The 25,636-nt window shown below is 37.9% G+C and overlaps 1 protein-coding gene across 1 annotated transcript; it reads right to left on the reverse strand.

Annotated features, from left to right (window-relative positions):
* Positions 1-12,132: 12,132 nt before the first annotated feature.
* Positions 12,133-25,386, reverse strand: LOC139841054 (glycosyltransferase-like At2g41451). Its single transcript, XM_071831287.1, has 11 exons — positions 25,060-25,386; positions 14,768-14,917; positions 14,616-14,668; positions 14,431-14,539; positions 14,077-14,211; positions 13,953-13,997; positions 13,694-13,881; positions 13,462-13,603; positions 13,077-13,123; positions 12,717-12,804; positions 12,133-12,372 (listed from the first exon to the last, which is right to left on the reverse strand). The coding sequence occupies exons 1-11, from the start codon at positions 25,384-25,386 to the stop codon at positions 12,133-12,135; spliced, it is 1,524 nt and encodes a 507-aa protein (XP_071687388.1).
* Between the last annotated feature and the right edge of the window lie 250 nt (positions 25,387-25,636).

The raw sequence follows: 25,636 nt of genomic DNA on the forward strand, positions 1-25,636 counted from the left end.
TTCCCGCGTGCACACTTTCTAAACCTTCGAGACACGAGTACATTTTGTACTCGCCACCAGACGATATAAACCCTCATACTGTAACATCCCGCCTTTTTCCGTCAACTTTTCCGTTTAACTATTTAAGTTCCGTTATATGTTCATAACACATCTCGTTAATACGCGTTTGAATTATCTCGTTTAGGTAATTCCCGTACCCGGTTCCTAAGTTGAGGGACTAAAGTTGCCAAATGGAGAAAGAGATGACTAGGTCAACTAGTCAACTCTTTCCTCTCCATTCATTCTATCACCTCCCCCAAAATAATACTTCACCTTTTCCTCTCAAACCCCCAAACCTTCAATCATCATCTAAATTCGTTCAAGGAGGATTCGATCAAAACAAATTGCATATTTGAACTCCTCGTGATCTCCTCTTCGTTTCCATACCGATTTCATCAATTTTGGGTAACTTTCTAAAATCACTAATTCTTGTGTTCTTGAGATTTTTAAATTATAAGGTTGTTAATTAGTGTCTATGGCTCGAGTCTAGTTTGTTTATGTGATTTGTATGCTCGTTTTTGATATTTTGATGTAACTAGTTCATATTGAAAGAATGCTTGCTTAATCTTGAGTTTTAGGTGTTCATATGTTGTTGAATGATGAAAGTTCATGTTTTAATTGTGTTCCTAACATCACTAGCTTCAAATTGGTATGTAGGTTGACATGGATTAGTTTCATATGCAAGATTGTTGAATTTGTGATTTTGGATTAGGGTTTGATGAGCTTTACATGAACTTTTGATGCGTCAAATGCTATGAGATATTGTTGTTAAGTGTTTTGTTGCAATGTGTGTTTGATTACCTTCGAAACGGCATAACGAACATGTAAATTGGTTGCCCGAATCATAAAATGCGTTTTTGGAACTTAAACTTTGATTATGAATGTTTAATTACAGTTTTTGGTTGTTGTAAGTGGAAGTTTGATTGATGAAATGTACTTAGTTGTATTCCTCGTCAAAATACCTTTCCAACGATATATAATAGGCATTATAAGTGTTTGCGGGTCAAGAGTTGGGTTGGAAAAGGTTTTGGCTCGTGCATACTTTGGAAAAACAGAATCAGACCTGCACAGAGGGTGGCGCGGCGCGCCCCTACCCCGCGCGGCGCGCCAATGGCCTGGCCAGAATTCTGTCCAAATTGGTCAATTTTTGAATAATGTTTGGCATGCTACGCACCTCCGATTAACATGTAACTTGGCCAACATGCTCATATATGATTTCTAAGATTAGAAAAATAGTTCGGAACCCGACCCGAACGTGTTGACTTTCGTTGACTTTGACCGACCAAAGTTTGACTTTTTGTCAAACTTAACCAAATGATTATGCAACCTTCCTAACTTATTTATATACTTGTATCTTGCATGAAACTTGGCAATTTGATTTCACATGCTAAATAATCGAGTCGTAACGAGCCATAGGACTAATTGAACATCTTTGACCTATCGTGTTTACCGATATTGATACAACCTATTGTTTAGGTCAAGACTAGCATTGTTCTTTGCACACGTTTACTTGTTGAAGTACTTTACTACTCGTGCACTCAAGGTGAGATCATAGTCCCACTTTTACTCTTTTTGAACTTATATTTGGGATGAGAAAACATAAACGATTCTTTTGAACTAAGTGAACACAAGTACAGGAAAACAAACATTCTACATACGAGTTTAGAACAAAATCCTCAATTCGATTATCATTAGTTACACTTGCCGGGTGTAAGCGAGAACTTATGTTGTATGGATCCATATGGGTTTGACAAACCCTCATTCAAACGGTTCGCTACCGTTTACGAATGAAATATATTTTCGAGAAACAGTGTATGTTCTAGCACTAAGTGATGGGGTTCAATGGAAGGAAACGTTAAGCATTGATAATTGGGTGCTCGTGAAACAAACTTTTGGAATGTATTACTATTATTTCATTGATGCAAATCTTGTGGTTCACTTGTACTTACTTACTTAAACCTATGATTTCACCAACGTTTTCGTTGACAGATTTCTATGTTTTTCTCAGGTCCTTGAACGATACATGATACATGCTTCCGCTCATTATTTGATACTTGCATTGGATGTCGAGTATATGTGCATTTCATGGAGCGTCTTTTGACCTTACTTTAAACCGTGTCGCCTAGATTTCATTCGTATTATAACGTTGTAACTTAACTATTGATTGAACAATTCTTGTAAACTTTGGGAACAATCTTTATTTTGAAATGAAGGCGACATATCTTTTGGTCAAACGTTGTTTTAAAGACTTATGACCACGTAACGGGACCTAAGTAGACGGCGCCGTCAATGACGATTTGGTCGGGTCGCTACAGATGGTATCAGAGCGTTGGTTGTAGGGATTTAGAGTTCATTAGTGTCAACCCCGAGTCATAGGGTACATTGGTGAGTCTAGACTACAACCGGCATATAGACTTGAAGTAGGAATTACTTGACTACTTGTGCATTTATACTCGAACGTTTCTACTCATATCTACTCTTAGTTCATCTTAATCTCACGTTGTTTAATTTGATTGACACGCCACCTTGACTATATGAAATGATGTCGAATGCACATATGAATCAGGGTAATATAATTTCCGGGATTATATTACGGTGACTCGTATGAACGTTCCGACATTATGACATAAAGAATTTAAGGCGAGTCGAGGAAAAAAAAAAAAAAAAAAAAAAAAAAAAAAAAAAAAAAAAAACAACTTCTCTTTATCTTTATTCTATATCACGGTTAGTATTATTGAGAATACTAATCAATGATATTCTTGTGTCTTGAAGGAACAATGGCTCCTCGTCGTGTACGCCGCAATGAAACTCCCGAACAAGCTCTCGAACGGATGATAGCTACCGCCGTAGATGCGGCCATGGCCGGTCACTCATCCAACAACAATAATAATAACAACCACAACAACAACAACAACAACAACAACAATGGAGCCGGAAACTCAAACGAGGGATGCTCCTATAAAGCTTTCATGGGGTGCAAACCTCACACTTTTGATGGAACCGGGGGACCGGTCGTGCTCACCCGATGGTTTGAGCAAACGGAAGCCGTCTTTAGCATAAGCGGTTGTCGGGACCAAGACAAGGTCAAATACTCCACTCACACTTTCTCCGGAATTGCTCTAACATGGTGGAACACCTATGTTCAATCGGTGGGTACCGATGAAGCTCATGCCCTCTCTTGGGCCGACCTAAAGGAAAAGATGATTGTTGAATATTTTCCGCGCGAAGAAACCCGAAAGCTTGAGGAAGAACTAAGAGCTTTGAAAGCGGTCGGAAACGACCTTAAAGCTTATAATCAACGCTTCGCCGAACTATCCTTGATGTGTCCTAATCTTGTTAACCCCGAATCTCAAAGGATTGAGCTCTACATGCTCGGTCTTCCAAAAAGCATCAAACAAGGGGTGATGTCATCCAAACCCACTACTCATCAAGCCGCTATGAACATGGCTCGCCAACTAATTGAAACGGTTGACGAAATCGTAGTTCCGGCACCTAAGGCCGAGGATAAATCGGGCGGCAACAAAAGAAAGTGGGAACCCTCCCAATCAAGCAACAACAACTTTGCTAAGAAGCCTTACACCTCCGACGGCAAGAAAGGTTATGCCGGGAACCTACCTCTTTGCAACAAATGCAACAAACATCACTTTGGCGAATGTAGTAAGATAATTTGCCACCGGTGCCAAGGAGTTGGTCATAAGGCCAACGATTGTAAAAGTGCCACTCCCGTCGCTCGAAAGTGGCCCAATGCACCAAAGACGGGCACTTGTTACGAATGTGGCCAAACGGGTCATTATAGAAATGCATGCCCGAAAAGGAAAGATAACACCAATACGCGCGGCCGAGCTTTCAACATCAACACCGAGGAAGCCCGGGATGACACTGAACTAGTCACGGGTACGTTTCTTCTCAACAATTCTTATGTCTCTTGCTTATTCGATTCGGGTGCCGATAAATGCTTTGTATCCAAGACTTTGACTCATTCTTTTAGCACTCCACCTCTTCCATTAGATACCACTTATACCATTGAAGTAGCTAACGGAAAACTATTAAGTGCCGACACATATTACCGGGGGTGTACGTTAAACATTTTGGGTAAGGAATTTGAAATTGACTTGATACCCATGGAACTAGGAAGCTTTGATGTAATAATCGGTATGAATTGGTTAGTCAAAACGAAATCTCACATTCTTTGTGATCTTAACGCAATCCGAATTCCTATCGAGAATGGTGAACCTTTGATTGTTTATGGCGATAAGAGTTGCACCAGACTCAACCTCGTTTCGTGCCTTAAAGTTAGAAAACTACTCCGTAAGGGTTGTTTTGCGATCCTTGCCCACGTTAAGAAAGTCGAGTCCGATGAGAAGCATATCGATGATGTGCCAATTGTTAGTGACTTTTCCGATGTATTTCCCGACGAATTGCCGGGTCTTCCACCTCATCGACCGGTTGAATTCCAAATCGATCTTATTCCGGGAGCCGCACCCGTAGCGCGTGCACCATATAGACTCGCTCCATCTGAAATGCAAGAATTGCAAAGTCAAATCCAAGAACTACTTGATCGTGGTTTTATCCAACCTAGCCATTCACCTTGGGGCGCTCCGATTTTGTTTGTTAAAAAGAAAGACGGATCCCTACGAATGTGCATTGATTATCGCGAACTAAATAAATTGACGGTTAAGAACCGATATCCTCTTCCTCGCATCGATGACCTCTTTGATCAACTACAAGGGTCTTGTGTATATTCGAAAATCGATCTCCGCTCGGGTTATCATCAATTGAGGGTTAAGGGGGAAGATGTCTCCAAAACCGCTTTCCGAACTCGTTATGGTAGTTATGAATTCCTTGTCATGCCATTTGGTCTCACTAACGCACCGGCGGTGTTCATGGATCTTATGAACCGCGTGTGCAAACCGTATCTCGATAAATTCGTTATTGTGTTCATCGATGACATATTGATCTATTCTAAAAATGAAAAAGAGCACGAACAACATCTCCGACTTGTGCTTGAACTTTTAAGACAAGAACAACTCTATGCCAAATTCTCCAAGTGTGAATTTTGGTTAAAGGAAGTTCAATTTCTTGGTCATGTTGTAAGTGACCAAGGTATTAAAGTCGATCCATCGAAAATCGAAGCCATTAGCAAATGGGAGACTCCTACTACTCCTACTCACATTCGTCAATTTTTGGGTCTCGCCGGGTACTATCGTAGATTCATCGAAAATTTCTCTTTGGTTGCACGTCCTCTAACCGCCTTGACTCACAAGGGAAAGAAATTCATTTGGGCAACCGAACATGAATCCGCATTCCAAATCTTGAAAACGAAGCTAACCACCGCTCCTATCTTGTCACTTCCCGAAGGCAATGATGACTTTGTTGTATATTGCGATGCCTCAAAACATGGTTTTGGGTGTGTATTGATGCAACGAACGAAAGTCATTGCTTATGCTTCTCGACAACTCAAAATTCATGAACGAAACTATACGACACATGATCTCGAACTCGGAGCCGTTGTCTTTGCACTTAAAATGTGGAGACACTATCTTTATGGAACCAAGAGTACTATCTTTACCGACCACAAAAATCTCCAACACATTTTCGATCAAAAGCAACTAAACATGAGACAACGACGGTGGATTGAAACTTTGAACGATTACGATTGCGAGCTTCGTTACCATCCCGGGAAGGCAAATGTAGTAGCCGATGCCTTAAGTCGAAAAGAAAGAGTGGTGCCTCTCCGTGTCCGAGCTTTAAACATCACCATTCACACCAACCTTAATAGCCAAATTCGGGTAGCCCAAGATGAGGCTCTTAAGGATGAAAACATCTCTCTCGAACACTTGAACGTCCTCACCTCTCGATTCGAAGTTAAAGAAACCGGACTCCGATATTTCGCCGGAAGAATTTGGGTGCCTAGTTATGGGGATCTACGAAGCCTTATTTTAGATGAAGCCCATAAGTCACGATACTCGATTCACCCCGGTGCCAATAAGATGTACCACGACCTTAAACAACTATATTGGTGGCCGAACATCAAAAGGGAAGTAGCTACTTATGTTTCCAAGTGTTTGACATGTTCCAAAGTCAAAGCCGAACACCAAAGACCGTCCGGACTACTTCGACAACCCGAGATCCCGCAATGGAAGTGGGAAGGGATAACGATGGATTTTATCACCAAACTACCAAAAACGACGGGCGGTTATGATACCATTTGGGTTATTGTTGACCGTCTCACCAAATCCGCACACTTCCTTGCCATGAAAGAAACGGACAAAATGGAGAAACTTGCACAACTTTACATTAAGGAGATCGTAGCCCGACACGGTGTACCTTTATCGATTATCTCCGACCGAGATGGCCGTTTCGTTTCTAGATTTTGGCGTACATTGCAAGAAGCGTTGGGAACACGTTTAGACATGAGCACCGCATATCATCCTCAAACCGATGGACAAAGCGAACGTACAATTCAAACCTTAGAGGACATGTTACGAGCTTGCGTGGTTGATTTCGGAAAAGCTTGGGACAAGCACTTACCTCTCGCCGAGTTCTCTTACAACAATAGTTATCACGCGAGTATTAAAGCCGCACCTTTTGAAGCGCTATATGGCCGCAAATGTCGTTCACCTCTTTGTTGGGCCGAGGTAGGCGACGTGCAAATCACCGGACCCGAACTCATTCACGAAACCACCGAGAAAATCGTTCAAATCCGAGATAGGCTTAGGACGGCCCGAAGTCGTCAAAAGAGCTATACCGATAAACGACGCAACGATCTTGAATTTCAAGTCGGTGACCGAGTAATGTTAAAAGTCGCACCTTGGAAGGGTGTAATCCGTTTTGGGAAACGCGGGAAGCTAAATCCGCGGTATATTGGTCCTTTCGAAATCTTGGAGCGTATTGGAACCGTTGCTTATCGTTTGGATCTTCCGCCTCAATTGAGCTCCGTTCATCCTACTTTCCATGTATCTAACTTGAAAAAGTGTCTTGCCGAACCCGATATCGTCATTCCTCTCGAAGAGCTTACCATTGATGACAAACTTCATTTTGTGGAGGAACCGGTTGAAATTGTGGACACCTCCGTCAAGACATTGAAACAAAGCCGAATCCCGATTGTTAAAGTCCGTTGGAACGCCAAAAGGGGACCCGAGTTTACTTGGGAAAGACAAGATCAAATGCAAAGGAAGTACCCTCATCTATTCGTGAATTCGGAAACGCAAGATCTCGAGGAAGAAACAACGACTACTGCGCCTACTTAAATTTCGGGACGAAATTTCTTTTAAGGTGTAGGTAATGTAACATCCCGCCTTTTTCCGTCAACTTTTCCGTTTAACTATTTAAGTTCCGTTATATGTTCATAACACATCTCGTTAATACGCGTTTGAATTATCTCGTTTAGGTAATTCCCGTACCCGGTTCCTAAGTTGAGGGACTAAAGTTGCCAAATGGAGAAAGAGATGACTAGGTCAACTAGTCAACTCTTTCCTCTCCATTCATTCTATCACCTCCCCCAAAATAATACTTCACCTTTTCCTCTCAAACCCCCAAACCTTCAATCATCATCTAAATTCGTTCAAGGAGGATTCGATCAAAACAAATTGCATATTTGAACTCCTCGTGATCTCCTCTTCGTTTCCATACCGATTTCATCAATTTTGGGTAACTTTCTAAAATCACTAATTCTTGTGTTCTTGAGATTTTTAAATTATAAGGTTGTTAATTAGTGTCTATGGCTCGAGTCTAGTTTGTTTATGTGATTTGTATGCTCGTTTTTGATATTTTGATGTAACTAGTTCATATTGAAAGAATGCTTGCTTAATCTTGAGTTTTAGGTGTTCATATGTTGTTGAATGATGAAAGTTCATGTTTTAATTGTGTTCCTAACATCACTAGCTTCAAATTGGTATGTAGGTTGACATGGATTAGTTTCATATGCAAGATTGTTGAATTTGTGATTTTGGATTAGGGTTTGATGAGCTTTACATGAACTTTTGATGCGTCAAATGCTATGAGATATTGTTGTTAAGTGTTTTGTTGCAATGTGTGTTTGATTACCTTCGAAACGGCATAACGAACATGTAAATTGGTTGCCCGAATCATAAAATGCGTTTTTGGAACTTAAACTTTGATTATGAATGTTTAATTACAGTTTTTGGTTGTTGTAAGTGGAAGTTTGATTGATGAAATGTACTTAGTTGTATTCCTCGTCAAAATACCTTTCCAACGATATATAATAGGCATTATAAGTGTTTGCGGGTCAAGAGTTGGGTTGGAAAAGGTTTTGGCTCGTGCATACTTTGGAAAAACAGAATCAGACCTGCACAGAGGGTGGCGCGGCGCGCCCCTACCCCGCGCGGCGCGCCAATGGCCTGGCCAGAATTCTGTCCAAATTGGTCAATTTTTGAATAATGTTTGGCATGCTACGCACCTCCGATTAACATGTAACTTGGCCAACATGCTCATATATGATTTCTAAGATTAGAAAAATAGTTCGGAACCCGACCCGAACGTGTTGACTTTCGTTGACTTTGACCGACCAAAGTTTGACTTTTTGTCAAACTTAACCAAATGATTATGCAACCTTCCTAACTTATTTATATACTTGTATCTTGCATGAAACTTGGCAATTTGATTTCACATGCTAAATAATCGAGTCGTAACGAGCCATAGGACTAATTGAACATCTTTGACCTATCGTGTTTACCGATATTGATACAACCTATTGTTTAGGTCAAGACTAGCATTGTTCTTTGCACACGTTTACTTGTTGAAGTACTTTACTACTCGTGCACTCAAGGTGAGATCATAGTCCCACTTTTACTCTTTTTGAACTTATATTTGGGATGAGAAAACATAAACGATTCTTTTGAACTAAGTGAACACAAGTACAGGAAAACAAACATTCTACATACGAGTTTAGAACAAAATCCTCAATTCGATTATCATTAGTTACACTTGCCGGGTGTAAGCGAGAACTTATGTTGTATGGATCCATATGGGTTTGACAAACCCTCATTCAAACGGTTCGCTACCGTTTACGAATGAAATATATTTTCGAGAAACAGTGTATGTTCTAGCACTAAGTGATGGGGTTCAATGGAAGGAAACGTTAAGCATTGATAATTGGGTGCTCGTGAAACAAACTTTTGGAATGTATTACTATTATTTCATTGATGCAAATCTTGTGGTTCACTTGTACTTACTTACTTAAACCTATGATTTCACCAACGTTTTCGTTGACAGATTTCTATGTTTTTCTCAGGTCCTTGAACGATACATGATACATGCTTCCGCTCATTATTTGATACTTGCATTGGATGTCGAGTATATGTGCATTTCATGGAGCGTCTTTTGACCTTACTTTAAACCGTGTCGCCTAGATTTCATTCGTATTATAACGTTGTAACTTAACTATTGATTGAACAATTCTTGTAAACTTTGGGAACAATCTTTATTTTGAAATGAAGGCGACATATCTTTTGGTCAAACGTTGTTTTAAAGACTTATGACCACGTAACGGGACCTAAGTAGACGGCGCCGTCAATGACGATTTGGTCGGGTCGCTACACATACTTCTCTCGCTTCATCAGGGCCTTCACGCTACGTGTGATTTTCATAACTCCACCTACGGCCCAATATCCGTATCCTTGAGAATCCAACGCGCATAAGGAAATTAGATTGTTGCATATCCTTGGTGTGTACGCCACACCACCAAGAGCGTAAGCAGCTCCGTGAAACAATATTATTTTCACCATGCCAACACCCTCAACATCACATGTTGAACCATCACCTAAAGTCAGCACCCCCGCTTTCTTTAATATTAGCTTATCAAAATAAGCTTTCTTGGAACACACATGCATCGTACAACCGGAATCTAAAATCCATTCATCTTGAGCAGAAGTAGAACTTTTGGAGATTGTGAGAACATCTCCCACCGGTACAATAACTGCTACCGCAGCCGATGAACCCCCAGATTTACCTTCACCATTCCTCCAGAGTGGACAGTCCGTCCGTAGTCACCCCACTCATGACATTTGAAGCACTGGATACCCTTCACGCCATCTTCTAATCTAGACCTACTGTTATCGCTAGATCTCTTCTCGGCAAACCTTCCCCTTCCATGACCAACCATAGCAAACCCATGCTCAAAACGGTCATCGGATCTTCGTCTCTTATCCTGCGAACGGGGAAGAGAGGCAAGAAGAATAAGGGTCTTATCTTCTTCCTCCTTTAAACCTCAACTTATTCAAGTTGATTAACCAGACCATTAAACACATCCATGTGTTCAATAATATACCAATCGTCATCCGCCATCTCAAATGGCTCCACCTTAAATTGCATACCGCCGTTTCTCGCCATCTCCAAACAAAAAAAAAAACCTTATCCGAAACACATGGATGCTCTGATACCACTTGTTATGACAACTTGCCTAGCACACCCACACCAGCGGAAGCGAGGATATAATTTGTTTGAGACAAACTTGCGAGAAATAATAGAAAGCAAATAAAGTAACTGATAACACGACAATTTAACGTGGTTCTGCAAACCCTGCCTACATCCACCCCAAGAGTCTCCTTTATTCTTATAATATAAAAGAACCCGGTGCAAGGAAAAAAATACACTATGAGTTAAACCCAAACCCAAGCCCCTTAGATTTTAGTATAAAATCTAAGTTTCTCGTACACTCTTGTACACTCCATACAAGAATAAAACTCTCAACCTCACAAAGAAAGGTTCCCGTTGATGTTACTGATCAACTCCCTATCTACTTTGTGATATCCTCACAAATAAACACACTCCGTTGATAAACCCTATCAACTATGTTTTTCTCTCATTTGTGATACTTGATCCTCTCTCTCTGGATCACTTGATCCTTTCTTGGATAATCTTCCCTTGTTTGCATCTATCACCTATTTATACTTGAAATTTCACCAACCATAAGCTTAGTCATCCATATGAAAACAAATAAATAAGTTAAGGCCACCTTATGACTTTTTCAAAGCAAAAAATCAAACTTTTCTTTTTCTTTGAAATTTTCATGTAAATGTAACTAGCAAATTTGACTTTGCTAACAACATGCAAAATCAAACTTTTAAATGTTTGTCAATTAATTTGGACTCTGTCCAACAGTAATAGATTACTAAACTAGTGAGCATTTTCATATACAAATAGATAGATTAGATCTAAATATCAAAAGACACCAAATTATTGTTGTTTTCTTACATAGAAATTGAAGTTGCAAAACAAAACATTCGGATTTGAAAAGTAAAAAGCTGCCAACCTTATTTACATGATTTATGTAAGATTTTGTAGGTGGAACCGACCAACCGCTAAAAACCTTTAAACAAAGCAGTATTTGCCTCATTACAACACTCAAGACTAGTGGAAAAAACATTTTGGGTGTGGAAAGGAAGATTTCTTTGTATAAAGGAAGTACACATATGAGCCTATAGCGATACTAACTCGTGGACAATGACAACCTGTATGAATCAAACTGAAATATTTTAGTAATATCTATTGTATTACTCACATCATATCGCGTAATGGTTAGGGCAACAATCGAAAATGCTATCCATACCCATATATCCATTTGGAAAAAAATTGGAAAACATATAACATGATATGTTCATCATGTTGTTAAGGAGTTAGAACTTACGGGTACCTTATAGCACAAAGAAAGGTTCACTCATACAACACTATAAGGTGTTAAGTATTAACTATAAGACTTTTACTATTTTAGAAGACAATAATATCAAAGAATTGAGGAGATATTTTCTTTTTTCTATGTGGTTTGGTGTTTTAGCTGAATATGTCCTGGGTTTTTCTTTTGCAATACTAACCCTGTCAACTGTCATCTTCTTTTTTTTTGCTATACCATCTTCAATCAACTTTTTGGTCTATATATAAAGAAACTAGCATTCAAATAAAAGCTTAATGCAAAGCAATTAGGACAGGGTGCCATCTTCCATCAACTCATTCACAAGAAACTGGTATTTTTATCATAAACTACTTTTATTTAAATTTTAGACATAACTTGTATACAACTGTCAACTTGGCAACTTTAGGTGCTAATTTCAGCCATGACTTGTATGAAAATCATATCTAACTTTTTATAAAATCAATTACCGGAGCAGGGAGTGGTGGCATTGCTACTAAATCAATATTATCCGCTCGTAAATTATTCCTAACATATATACCGGATTCTTCTGTACCAATTCTCCTGGAAGAATTACTAACTTGTATTTCATTTGATGACATGAATTCGTCCTTAGATAGACTTGCCTGTACGGACTCAATCAGAGAACTGTAAACACCAGACTCCTTTAATTCTTGCAAAATCACCTGTTTATTAAAGAGAAGTGAAACAAACAGAAATGGTGTTGACGTGGAATTGAGGTGGTAGCTTTGACCCATCTGTTATGGAAACAGGTCAAACAGGGAATATATGTAAGATTAAACTAAGCGCGAAAAGGTCAAATGGTCTAAAATGGTCAAATATCGCCAAGCATGCAGTATAATGATCTATAACAGTTCACTTGTTAAAATATGATCATCATTATAAGGACAAGAATGCTTGGTGGGTCTAGATGACCGATGTGAACTGCAGATAATGAGGACCCATCTTGACCCATTAACAAACCCGCCCGAATACCACCTGTAAAGTGAAGGATGGAAATTGTAATTACCATAGGAGCATATTTGCGGGTTAAAATTCCTTCTTTTAGAAGTTTATTATTTAGATCCTTGTCCATCCACACAACATGTTCGCGGTACCTGTAGATTATATGATCATTAGTCAAACTCTAGTGTTTCAGGACGAAGGGCGTATATCATATACTAGTGTACCTACTACTTTATGGCTTGTGAATCAACACAACGTGACAACATGTATACAGAACCAAATGAATATTAATCTATAATTTGATTTTCACAAGGTTAATATTCTATTTTTCCAAATAACAATTTTCCAGGTACAAAATTTATACCAGATAGAATCTCATCTTGATAAGTTGAATTATGAAATTAGTTTCAATAAGGATCTTTACCAGTTTAGCATATCCTCCTCTGTTACGCTTGATGCTATTATAAAAGCCTACAAAATTTGAAACCCATAAAGACTTAGTTTATACTTTATATTATATATTATAAATGGGCATGAGGTGATATCGTTCTGTAATGCGATAACTTGTATTCATGCTTATCAACATGATCATCTCTAGTAAACTCATTCTTTTTACAATTGTTGACTTCAAATATTTTTATTTGTGTTATATAAGATTCGAGGAAAATTGTATGAATGATTTAGTTTCAAATATGTTTTCGTTAATATAACTTTCATAAACACAAATAAAGAAATTTACAGTCTTCAAATGACACATTTGATCATTAATTAGGAAAAAAAGGAGAGAAAACAGAAGCATCGGTACTCACAGCTCTATCAAAATCCAAAAAGAAGCATTTTGTAACCCCTTCTATTGTAGGCTTGCAGCCACATCGATCACGCCTTGATGTCAAATCCGAAAACTTGGCATATGTGTAATGAAGAATTGCAGCCTCGTCAAATGTTATTTCGCTAAACAATAAACATCTGGTGACATTACTAATATACCCCACAAGGAGAAGGAATTGTCATTGTTACATGAAAATAAGGAAATGATCATACTTTGGTTGCTTCATATAGTTATACCACCTATGTGCACCATTAGGACGTAAATGTGGTTGGATACGAGCAGCCGACTTCCCATTTGAATATGTCAAAAAGTATCCTGGATTACCACGAACCGATTCTTTGTAATTCCTAGTGTACGATTCTTCCGTAAGATGGTCATAATTTTTTTTAAACATTGAGACCTGCAAAGAATAATACATAATCATGCGAATTTGCAGGTGTCCAGATTGTTTTGATTTGTGTAATGCCGTACCTCAGTGAAAGGTTCGTTTACGTCGTCTCGTTCAACACAGCTCTCCTTAAACAATGAAATGAATATAAGATTAAAATAATCATGTAAAAAACATAAGTAACAAAAAGGGCATATGAAAACTCACATAGTTTGGAAACACAACCATATCAACATTTTCAGGAACGTCTGATAAAAGCTGTGTAAGAGAGTATCCACGAGTACCAGCGGGATGAATTAATTCGTCTGTATCCAGATGAATTATCCACTCCATACCAGCTTCCTTGAAGTATATAAAAATCCGTTCATGTAAATGGTTAAACGTTAATTATGCAAGACTAAAAGTATTTATTCAGAATGATTATCAAACATAATACTGTCATTCATAACCAAGTTCAGTCAGAACCTATGAATAGTTCTGATTTTGAATCATTTAGCATTTAATCATTATGTTTTATGAAACCGATCTTTAGAGAGAAGAGAAGAGAAAAGTAGATCATACCCTGGCCATAACAATAGCCATTTCCGTATTAAGATACTGCTTGACAAATAATTCATAGTTGCACGGTTTGTTGAAGTATCTTGCCATATAAGTCTCATTCCACATCCGGCTGAAGATTTAAATCAAAATTCATAAGAATTTCGAGTAAAAAAATTAAACCTAAAACTAAATGGGAGTGAGACAACCTCTTTGCTTGTTCATCCTCGAGTTCTTTCGTTCTATGTACAAGTTTCACCTCCTGCAATAAAAAGAACATAAAGTATTTACAACAAGTGACATAAACGTAAGACAGTATTTAAAGTGACGGGATGAAAAGGATAATGTAACTAAGACTCACAGGAATGGATTCTATAACTTTGGATACGCCCGAGCTTGCGGCTTTTTCTTCCACAAACAAAATGAAATTTGTAACACCAATAACTTTATGATATAAAATCCATGGTAGTATTTGCTCTAACCCAGCTGAAGTGCTTGAAGTAATGCATATCTATAATTCAACAAATTTTAGAAAGCAATCAAGTACAAACTATATTTTCATAATTACGTGTCCACTAAGTACAAGTTTATGTTGGAGATATGAAGAACTTTAAACAATTAGAGGGAAGATTTCAGAAAACTCACACGAAGCTTCCACGATGTTGTAGGAAACTCACATGTAGCTTCCACGAAGTTGTTAGGAAACTCACATGTAGCTTCCACGAAGTTGTGAGGAAATTCACATGTAGCTTCCACGAAGCTGTCAGGAAACTCACATGTAGCCTCCATGAAGCTGTCAGGAAACTCACATGAAGCTTCAAGGAATTGTTTTTAGCTTACTCCTTAAACCATTCTATAAATAGACCCTCTTGTAACTCATTGTAAACACACCACAAATATTCAGTAAATACATTCTCTAGTTGGTCCGTGGACTAAAGCAATCACAACGATTGCATATAACCACGTTATCTCTTGTGTCGAATTACATTTCTTGCATTTATAATCTTTCGTTCATTAAGTGGGTTAGTAATCTTGTAGAATTACTATCGGTGAGTGATCTTGTTGAATCACTTGTGTTATTTTGGGTCCTAATATCCTTACAACTGGTATCAGAGCTAGGCTATAGCCCGATGTGGTGAACGACGCAGTGGTGGCGCACCTCTAAGCGCACAGTGCGACATGGCACACCCCTCAGTTTTCCAATAATAATGGAGCCATGGTGCCTTATATCGAAAGTCTTCCTTCCTAAGGCGTGGAAGTGCGGCGTTTCTCGATGGTGAAAGAAAAAGTGAAAGAAAGAGATCGGCGGTATAAGAGACGTGTCCCGGTAGTGAAAGAAAAGTGAAAGAAAAAGAGACCGGTGATATAAGATGGTGGGAGTATCCGTTGAAGGGGAGGCTCGGTGATGTGGTCTTCAGTTTGAGGGGAGGATTGTTGGGGTGCAAACCTATCCCACATAGGAGGGAGACAAAAACAAATGTATGTATATAAGTCTAAGGGGAAGTCATTCTATTACCAATTGGTTTTAGAGTGGAACCTAATTAGCTTATATGATTGTGATACTTGGTGGTTAATTGGGCTAGTAAAAAGGATCCTTACAAATGGTATCAGAGCACAAGGTTTCGTTAAGGGAAGGATGGCGGAAGACGGAAAGTTTAAAATCGACCGTTTCGATGGGAGAGACTTCGGCTTTTGGAAGATGCAAATTGAAGATTACTTGTATCAAAAGAAGCTACATCAACCTTTGATAGAGACCAAGCCCGAAAGCATGAGCGATGCCAATTGGACGCTTTTGGATCGTCAAGCTTTGGGTGCGATTCGTCTTTCACTTGCTAAGAACGTTGCATACAACGTTGTGAATGAGAAGACGACGTTTGCTTGCTTGAAAGCACTCTCTAACATGTATGAAAAAACTACCGCTTCTAATAAGGTTTTTCTCATGCGACAATTGTTCAATACGAAGATGAAGGAAGGTACGAGTGCGACAGATCATATCAACGAGTTCAACAACATCATATCGAGGTTAGCATCGGTAGATATTGTGTTTGATGATGAGTTAAAGGCACTAATCTTGCTTTCATCATTACCGGAAAGTTGGTCGGGTACGGTTACCGCAGTTAGTAGCTCTACGGGAACTACTATGCTAGCATTTGAAGGAATAAGGGATTTGATTCTTGGTGAAGATACTCGTAGGAGAAACTCGGGGGAATCGACATCCGGTTCCTTATTAAGTACCGACAACCGTGGTAGGAAATTTGATCGCGGTGAAAAGAAGGGTAGAAAGAAGTCTAAGAAGAGGTATCCATCGAAAGATAGAAGTGAAGCTGTTTGTTGGGGTTGCAATCAAAAAGGACACTTTCAAAGGATTTGTAAAAATGGTCCGGCGAAAGGTGTGAACTTGATCGAGGAAGAAAGTGATGATGCACTTTTATGTAGTGTTAAAAATTCTATGGAGTCTTGGATTTTGGATTCGGGAGCTTCGTTTCATGCTACTCATGTCAAAAGCATGATGAAGAATTTTCGTTCATATCAAGGCAAAGTGAGATTGGCGGACGACAAATAACTCAATATAGAGGGCATTGGAGATGTTGTATTGAAGACTACTTTTGGCTCTAATTGGACCTTGAAAAAGGTAAGGTACATTCCTAAATTAAAAAGGAAACTTATTTCGGTTGGTCAATTTGATAATGAAGGTAACGCGGTTACTTTTGAAAACCGCCAATGAAAGGTGGTTAAGGGTAGTTGTATTGTGGCCCGTGGACATAAAAGGGGAACTCTTTATATGGTTGAAGTGTTTGATGAAGACACGGTGGTTGCTATGGTTAATGTTGAGTCAGAATCAAATCTATGGCACCGAAGACTCGGGCATATGAGTGAGAAAGGTATGAAGATGCTTGTTTCGAGTGGGAGAATTCTGGATTTGAAAAAGGTAGAACTTGGGTTTTGCAAACCATGTGTATATGGGAAGCAAAACAAGGTGACTTTTGGGAAATCGGGGAATGCTTCTAAGTTAGAGAAATTGGAGCTTGTTCATACGGATGTATTTGGTCCAACGAATGTAGAATCACATGGAGGTTCTCGATATTATGTCACCTTCATTGACGACTCCACTCGAAAGGTATGGGTTTATTTTCTTAAAGCTAAATCTGATGTATTTAATACATTTGTGAAGTGGAAAGCTATGGTAGAAAATGAGACTAACTTGAAGGTGAAGTGCTTGAAGTCGGATAATGGAGGGGAATATGGTAGTCTTGAGTTTAAAGACCATTGTGCAAAGCTCGGTATTAGAATGTTGAAAACGGTACCGGAGACACCGCAACACAATGGGGTCGCCGAACGTATGAATTGTACGTTAAATGAAAGGGCAAAGAGTATGAGACTACATGCCGATTTTCCTAAAATGTTTTGGGCAGATGCGGTTAACACGGCAGCTTATTTGATAAATAAGGGACCCCTCAACACCGTTGGGTTTCCGAATTCCCGAGGAAGAATGGCATGGTAAGAAGGTGAGTTATGGTCATCTTAGGATCTTTGGGTGTAATGCATATGTGAAGACCAAAGATGCGGATAGAGACAAGCTTGAAACTAAGTCAAAGAAGTGTATGTTCATAGGCTACGGGTCAGATGAAATGGGTTATCGTTGTTGGGATAACGATGCTAGAAAAGTAATTCATTCTCGCGATGTTACTTTTGATGAAGATTCGGTCTATGGCAAACCGGAAACGGGGAGTCCTAAACTGGCTCATGTTACTTTTGATGATGTTTCTATTGATGATCTTACAGGTTCTAGTGGGAGTACGGGAAACAATAAATTACCAACAAACGGTGAGGCATCGAAAAATGCTAATGATGGAGATGGTTCGGAAAGCGGTGATGATTTCGAACATAGTGCGAGTTCTAGTGATGAGGAGGACACAAATGAAACCGGTCCAACTATTTCGGTTACTCCTACACTAAGACGCTCGACTAGAGTGCCCAAACCTAATCCTAGGTATTCTCCATGAGCAAACTACTTGCTCTATACCAAGAATGGTGAACCCGAAAGTTACTTTGAGGCAAGAAAGACAAAATATAAATGATGGTACTTTATTATTGGAGAAAATCCTTGGTACGAAGAATCCTGCTGATATGTTTACTAAGGTTGTTATGACAGAGAAATTGAGGTTTTGCATTACCTCAATTGGTCTTCTAATGAATTGATGAGAGAAGACCCCAACTAGAGAATTAGAGAGTTAATGTTTCAATTCTAACAAGTAGTGTTGAAGACCTTGTATCGAAAGTCTGCTCATCCGAAGTATGTGTTGAGTGTGCGTGTCCCAAATGGAGTTTGACGGTATAATGGTGGTTTAACGTTCTTGGTTAGATCGTTGATATTTTGGGTTGACGAAGGTTGGGTTTGTTCAAAGTCTCTAAGTGGGAGATTGTTGGAGATATGGAGAACTTTAAACAATTAGAGGGAAGATTCCAGGAAACTCACACGAAGCTTCCACGAAGTTGTTAGGAAACTCACATGTAGCTTCCACGAAGTTGTGAGGAAATTCACATGTAGCTTCCACGAAGCTGTCAGGAAACTCACATGTAGCCTCCATGAAGCTGTCAGGAAACTCACATGAAGCTTCAAGGAATTGTTTTTATCTTACTCTTTAAATCTTTCTATAAATAGACCCTCTTGTAACTCATTGTAAACACACCACAAATATTCAGTAAATACATTCTCTAGTTGGTCCGAGGACTAAAGCAATCACAACGATTGCATATAACCACGTTATCTCTTGTGTCGATTTAGATTTCTTGCATTTATAATCTTTCGTTCATTAAGTGGGTTAGTAATCTTGTAGAATTACTATCGATGAGTGATCTTGTTGAATCACTTGTGTTGTTTTGGGTCATAATTTCCTTATAGTTTATGTTATGACCTATCAATTACTAAGATATGTATTAACTATTAGACCGACGGAATCAATTTTTTTCTGCACTTCGCCTTCTAATTGTCTTGGGAGGACACTGATGGTATTCGGGTGTCTTCCTTCGCCCTACCACATAATACCCTGATCTTCGTGCTTTTTAAGCACAACCAAGAACAAACAATATGTATATATTGTTTGTAATTTTGGTTTAAATACTTATCCATTTGGTATACCTAATTAATAGAGTGAGTTGTCATCCTGTGTAAGAGAATTAATAACTTGCTAGAATAGAAGTTTAGTAAACAAAATATGAACAAAAAATGTACAAACTTGAAGTGTATTGTAAATGGTTTTTTTTTTTTTTTTTAAATGTTACATACCACCTCTTTAAATACAAGAGAAATATTAAATGCATAATAAATGCAAACCAACTATACCTAAGAAACATTAAATGGCAACTACACCTAGAAAATATTAAATGCCAACTACACTACTATCATAAATGCATTTATCTAAAATTTGGAAAAATCCCATAAATTAAGGGATTATGTTGCACTAATTTTAACACTCCCCCTTAGTGCAAACTCTCGATCAAAAATCTCCAACGCTTCTCGAAATTCCATGAACTTAGTTTTCATTAGAGCGCTAGTAAAGATGTCGGCTACTTGAGCATTGTCCTTACGTTTGCTAGCTCGATCTCCCCGCTAAGAACCTTTTCACGAATAAAATGATATCTCATTTCTATATGCTTAGTACGGGCATGAAACACAGGATTCGAAGCAAGCTTGATTGCACTTTCGTTGTCACATTTCAATTTGACAACATAATCTACTTTTTCAAGTATGTCACCAATCAATCTTCTTAACCAAATACATTCTTGAGTTGCCATTGTTGCAGCTATGTATTCCGCTTCTGTGCTAGACAAAGCAACAACATCTTGCTTCTTGCTACACCATGAAATAACAGCGGAACCCATGTTAAAATAGTAACTTGAAGTTGAATGGCAATCATTTGCATCTCCCATCCAATCTGCATCCACAAAACCTTTTAACAAAACATTATCACACTTCTTATACCATAAACCGTAACCCATTGATCCTTTCACATAACGAAGGATCCTTTTTGCTGCATCAAGATGAACATTAGTTGGACATTGCATAAATTGAGAAACAATGCCAACCGAGTAAGAAATTTTCGGCCTTGTGATGGTTAGATAGATCAAACTCCCAACCATTTGTCGGAGCAACTTCACATCCTTGAGCTCTTTTTCTTGATCTTTCTTCATTTTGAGGTTTGGTTCCATCGGAGTAGTCATAGGCTTTGACTCCCCCATGTTGAAACGTTCCAAGAGACTTCTTGCATAACCCTTTTGAGAGATAAATTATCCATTTTCTAATTTATCACCTTCCAAGCAAAGAAAACATCCAATCTCCCCCAGATTCTTCATTTCAAAATGAACCGAAAGATCATCACTTAAACGAGAGATTTCTGACTCGTTTCCTCCGGTGATAATCATGTCATCAACATATAATAACACCAAAACATGGAAACCTGATTCTTTCTTTACAAACAAACTAGAATCCGCATCAGAAATCTTAAAACCACAAAAGACAAGGTATTGTGCAACCTTACCATACCAAGCTCTCGGAACTTGTTTCAAGCCATAAAGAGCTTTCTTTAACCGGCACACATATTCTGGAAATTGATTTGAAATGAACCCAATAGGTTGTTTCATGAACACCTCACGATCAAGCTCTCCATATAGAAAAGCATTCTTCACATTAAGTTGCCACAATTTCCACCCTTTGTAAGCCGCTAGTGAGATTATTGTTCTCACCGTTACCATTTTAGCCACGGGGCTAAAAGTTTCCTCATAATCAAGCCCATAACTTTGACAAAAGCCACGAGCCACCAACCGAGCCTTGAACCTATTAATGGTTCCATCCGAGTTCTTCTTCAAACGGTAGACCCATTTGCAAGTAATCGGTTTACATGCTTCCGGTTTCTTGACAAGCTCTCAAGTTTAATTCTTTTCCAATGCATCAATCTCCTCTTGCATTGCTTTTCTCCAATTCGGAGAATCTTTAGCTTCTTCATAACATGTTGGTTCTTCAGTTAAGCCACCTGAAAAGAAACAAGTTGTGACTGTGTTCACCTCATAGTCACTTAGATGTTTTGGTTGTCTCTTTTCTCTTGTTGACCTTCTAACTTGAGTTGGTACTTCTTCACTAGGTATCTCCTCTTGAGTTTGAGAAACACCATCATTCTCACTTTCTTCTTGAGTGTTGAAGCTAGGAAACATAAATTTGTAATCTCTATTTTCTTCACCATTTTTGCTTGATTCAGAAAATTGAGAAGACATTTCATCAAATACCACATCTCTTGAAGTGGTGAACTTCTTTGTTTCTAGATCCATAAACCTCCAACCTTTCCTGTGAGAATCATAACCAACAAAAATACACCTTCGAGCTTTTGGGTCAAGTTTGGTTCGGTTAGATTTTGGAACATGAACATAACAAATAGAATCAAACACCCTAAAATAGCTTACATTAGGCTTTTCACCATAAGCTAGCTCAAAAGATGATTTTTGTGTACCTGGCCAAGATGGTAACCGATTAGACACATGACAGGCACATTGAAGTGCTTCCGCCCATAGCTCCCTAGAAAACCCCTTGTCATGTAACCAAGATAAGCATATTGAAACAAGGTAAGCAATCTTTCTTTCTAAAACCCCATTTTGTCGTGGAGTATCCGGACAAGTCATTTGGGGAGAAATACCATTCGTTTTACAATAAGTAAAGAAATTATTTGACATGAATTCTCCACCATTATCACTCCTAAGAGCTTTTAACTTTCTCCCAAATTCTGATTCTACTGCTTCTTTGAATTCTATGAACTTTGATAAGGCTTCGCTTTTCTCCTTTAGGAATTTCACCCAAGTAAACCGAGAATAGTCATCAATTAACACCATGGCATAGCAATGACCGCTATAATTGGTGTTTCTATTGGCCCCATCAAGTCCGTATGAATCAAGTCAAGCAAACCTTGTTTTCGATTTGTTGACTTCTTATATGGAAGTCGGTGTGACTTTCCATATTGACATCCTTGGCATATTACTTCCTCACAAACATTCTTTAATTGAGGAATTCCATCAAGTAGTTTATGTGAGAATATCTTTTGCAACATTTGATATCCCACATGGCCTAGTCTAGCATGCCAAATAGCTCCGTTGTCGGTTTGACTTGTTTTCTTCACATAAGCCTCACATGCGGACAACACAAACAAAGAACCTTTCTTTTCTCCCGTGAAAAGAACATCACCTACAATATCCTTGACATTCTCAAGGACCTTCACATCCGTTGGACCAAAAAGAACATATTTTCCAGATTCGGTAATTTGAGGTACCGAAACTAGATTCTTGGTCAATTCAGGAACAAGATAAACATCTTCCAAAGTAAAAGTATTATTATTAGCATCAATAATAGCATTACCTTCCTTTTTAACCAGATGAGTTGAGTTGTCGGCCGTGATTACAACTCGATTTTGATTGTGATCTCTAACGTCATGAAGAAGAGTTCCATCACCGGTCACATGATGAGAGCAACCCGAATCAATAATCCATTGATTTTTCTTAACAACCGTATCAACGGTAAAACATTGCTCCCATTTGACTTCATCATCATCGTTGCTTGAACAAGCCACGTTTGCTTTTGTGACTTTAGAACGACAATATTTCTTGATTTAACCAACCTTCCCGCACTTGTAACATGTGGGAGGTTTCTTTTCATAGTTACTTTTGTAACTAGTTTGCTCTCCTTCTTTTTCTTTGCTAGAAGAACCTTTCTTGAAGTTCTTCCCTTTTGAAAACAATACCGCATCATTTTCAAATCCTTTAGCCATTTGCTTGGCCAAAGCTTCTCGATTAGAGAGCAAATTCTCTAATTCTTCAACCGAAGGTTGAGTATACCACCCCTGTATAGAGGTTATGAACGGAACATACTCTTTCTTCAAACCACGAATTAAATATCTTCGCAACCGAGATTCACTAATTTTCTCGTTTGTATCAATCTCTGAAATTTCAGAACAAAGAGTTTTCACCCGTAAGAAATATTCAGAAACTGACATACCTTCTTGTCTTGAGATTGCTAACTCATTTTCCAAGAATTGCAACCGTGCGGTATTCTTCTTGGTAAAGAGTTTCTCAAGAGTATCCCAAACCTCCTTTGGCGAGTTAAGATCACGAACGTGTTCTATGAACTCTTTACTAATTGATGTCCTCAACGCAAAGAGAGCCTTCCCACACTTGATCTTCCATTTTCTTCGTGACTCGCCTTGCTCAAGAGTTTTACGGGAATTATGGCATCACTTCCGGACACAAGTTCCCATAGGTCTTGACCTTGAAGATAAGCTTCCATACACATTTTCCAATACTTGTAGTTGTTGCCTACAAGTCTTTCCATACCGTTGATCATACCACCGTTGTTTACATTTGAGACTTCCATTTTTGATAGCAAGAGTTTAGCTTTGTAACTTTGAGTATTTGCACAAAGATTAATTATAACCAAGCTCTAGATACCATAAGAGAATTAATAACTTGCTAGAATAGAAGTTTAGTAAACAAAATATGAACAAAGAATTTACAAACTTGAAGTGTATTGTAAATGATTTTTTTTTCCAAATGTTACATACTACCTCTTTAAATACAAGAGAAATATTAAATGCATAATAAATGCAAACCAACTATACCTAAGAAACATTAAATGACAACTACACCTAGAAAATATTAAATGCCAACTACACTACTATCATAAATGCATTTATCTAAAAGTTTCAAAAAATCCCATAAATTAAGGGATTATGTTGCACTGATTATGTTGCACTAATTTTAACACTGTGGGCAAAATGTAGGAAACAGTCACGGAACATAGAACAACAACCTGGCTAAGCCGATTAGAAAATACTTACCCTCCCTGGATTATTAAACAATGAAAACATAACCCATTTACCATTTTACTTTTGATTTATATAAGATAATAATGATAACGATAAAAAGAATACTAAAGGTTTTACTCCCATCTTTAAAGATTACTACAATACTATACTAATTTTATTGAAAGGAAATGGACTTGCTTTCACATGCTTATGTAGCTCTTTTTCCATCAGCAAAACCACATAAAAGTTAAGCAATCTTCATATTAAATGATTAATAAAAATGCATCAACTTTCCACAAATGTGTCAAACGAAGGTTAGTAATATATTATATGGGTGATATATTATAATTTAAATTCTAAAGTAAATCAAATTAAAGTAAAATTAGACTATGTTGTCAAATATATGTTCGTTAGCCTATAAGAAATTTTTTTTATTTTTTTTTTTTATTTTTTATTTTTTATTTTTTATCATCAATGAACTACAAAATAATGCGAGTATAAAATTGACCAGAATTTACTATATATAGGAAAAAAGTTCACTAGAAAAGTTACTTTGTGGAATGCAAATTGACAAAAAGCCATAACTTTACATAATTTTTACAAATAAATGAAATATTCAATAAAACATTGATATCAATTCCTTTTTAGAATTGTAACTCCTCAGCTCTACTTTTAAGAAATAAAATATATTTTTTTTTCTATATATAGAAAAAATATAATTCCAAATATCCAAAAAAAGACAAGAAATTGGATGAATCATTCTCAAATTTTCAAAAAAAAATTAAAAGTTACAGAAAGCTTCAATGTTGAATACCTTAGGTTTAACATCAGATTTGTAACTAAAATTCCATTTTCTGAAATAAGGAAAGAATATAGACTGGCTTTGTCCCAAAGTCTCCATGCAATTCGAAGATGTGTGCGTGGTGGTGGTATTCATACCCATAATTTCAAGGCGGTTTAAAGACGGCCATCTGTATAACGGGTCACCAATTTTGCCATGCCATTGAACGATGAATGCAAATGCTGTTAGCGAGAGAAGAAGAGATAGCAAAAATAAGATTCTTGGAGTGAAAACTTGAGAAGATTGAGATAATGATGATGAAGATGGACTAAGTTTGATTGACGAATAAAGACCCGCCATTGAGTAGTAGAAATGGTGAATCCTAAGGTTTCAGGATCATAATGTAGTGTATGTTTCTTGTGAAAATTGTGGAGCAATTATAAGTGTTTCAGTAATGCACTTTGTTGCAAAGACAAGAAGAGTTTCAAATTGACCTTCATGAGCTGTTTTATAGCTGTTGACTTAGCATACAATCCCCATTTTTCCCCCCTTATATATATATATATATATATATATATATATATATATATATATATATATATATATATAT

This window comes from Rutidosis leptorrhynchoides, chromosome 4 (genome assembly GCF_046630445.1).
Source record: "Rutidosis leptorrhynchoides isolate AG116_Rl617_1_P2 chromosome 4, CSIRO_AGI_Rlap_v1, whole genome shotgun sequence".
NCBI lineage: Eukaryota > Viridiplantae > Streptophyta > Magnoliopsida > Asterales > Asteraceae > Rutidosis > Rutidosis leptorrhynchoides.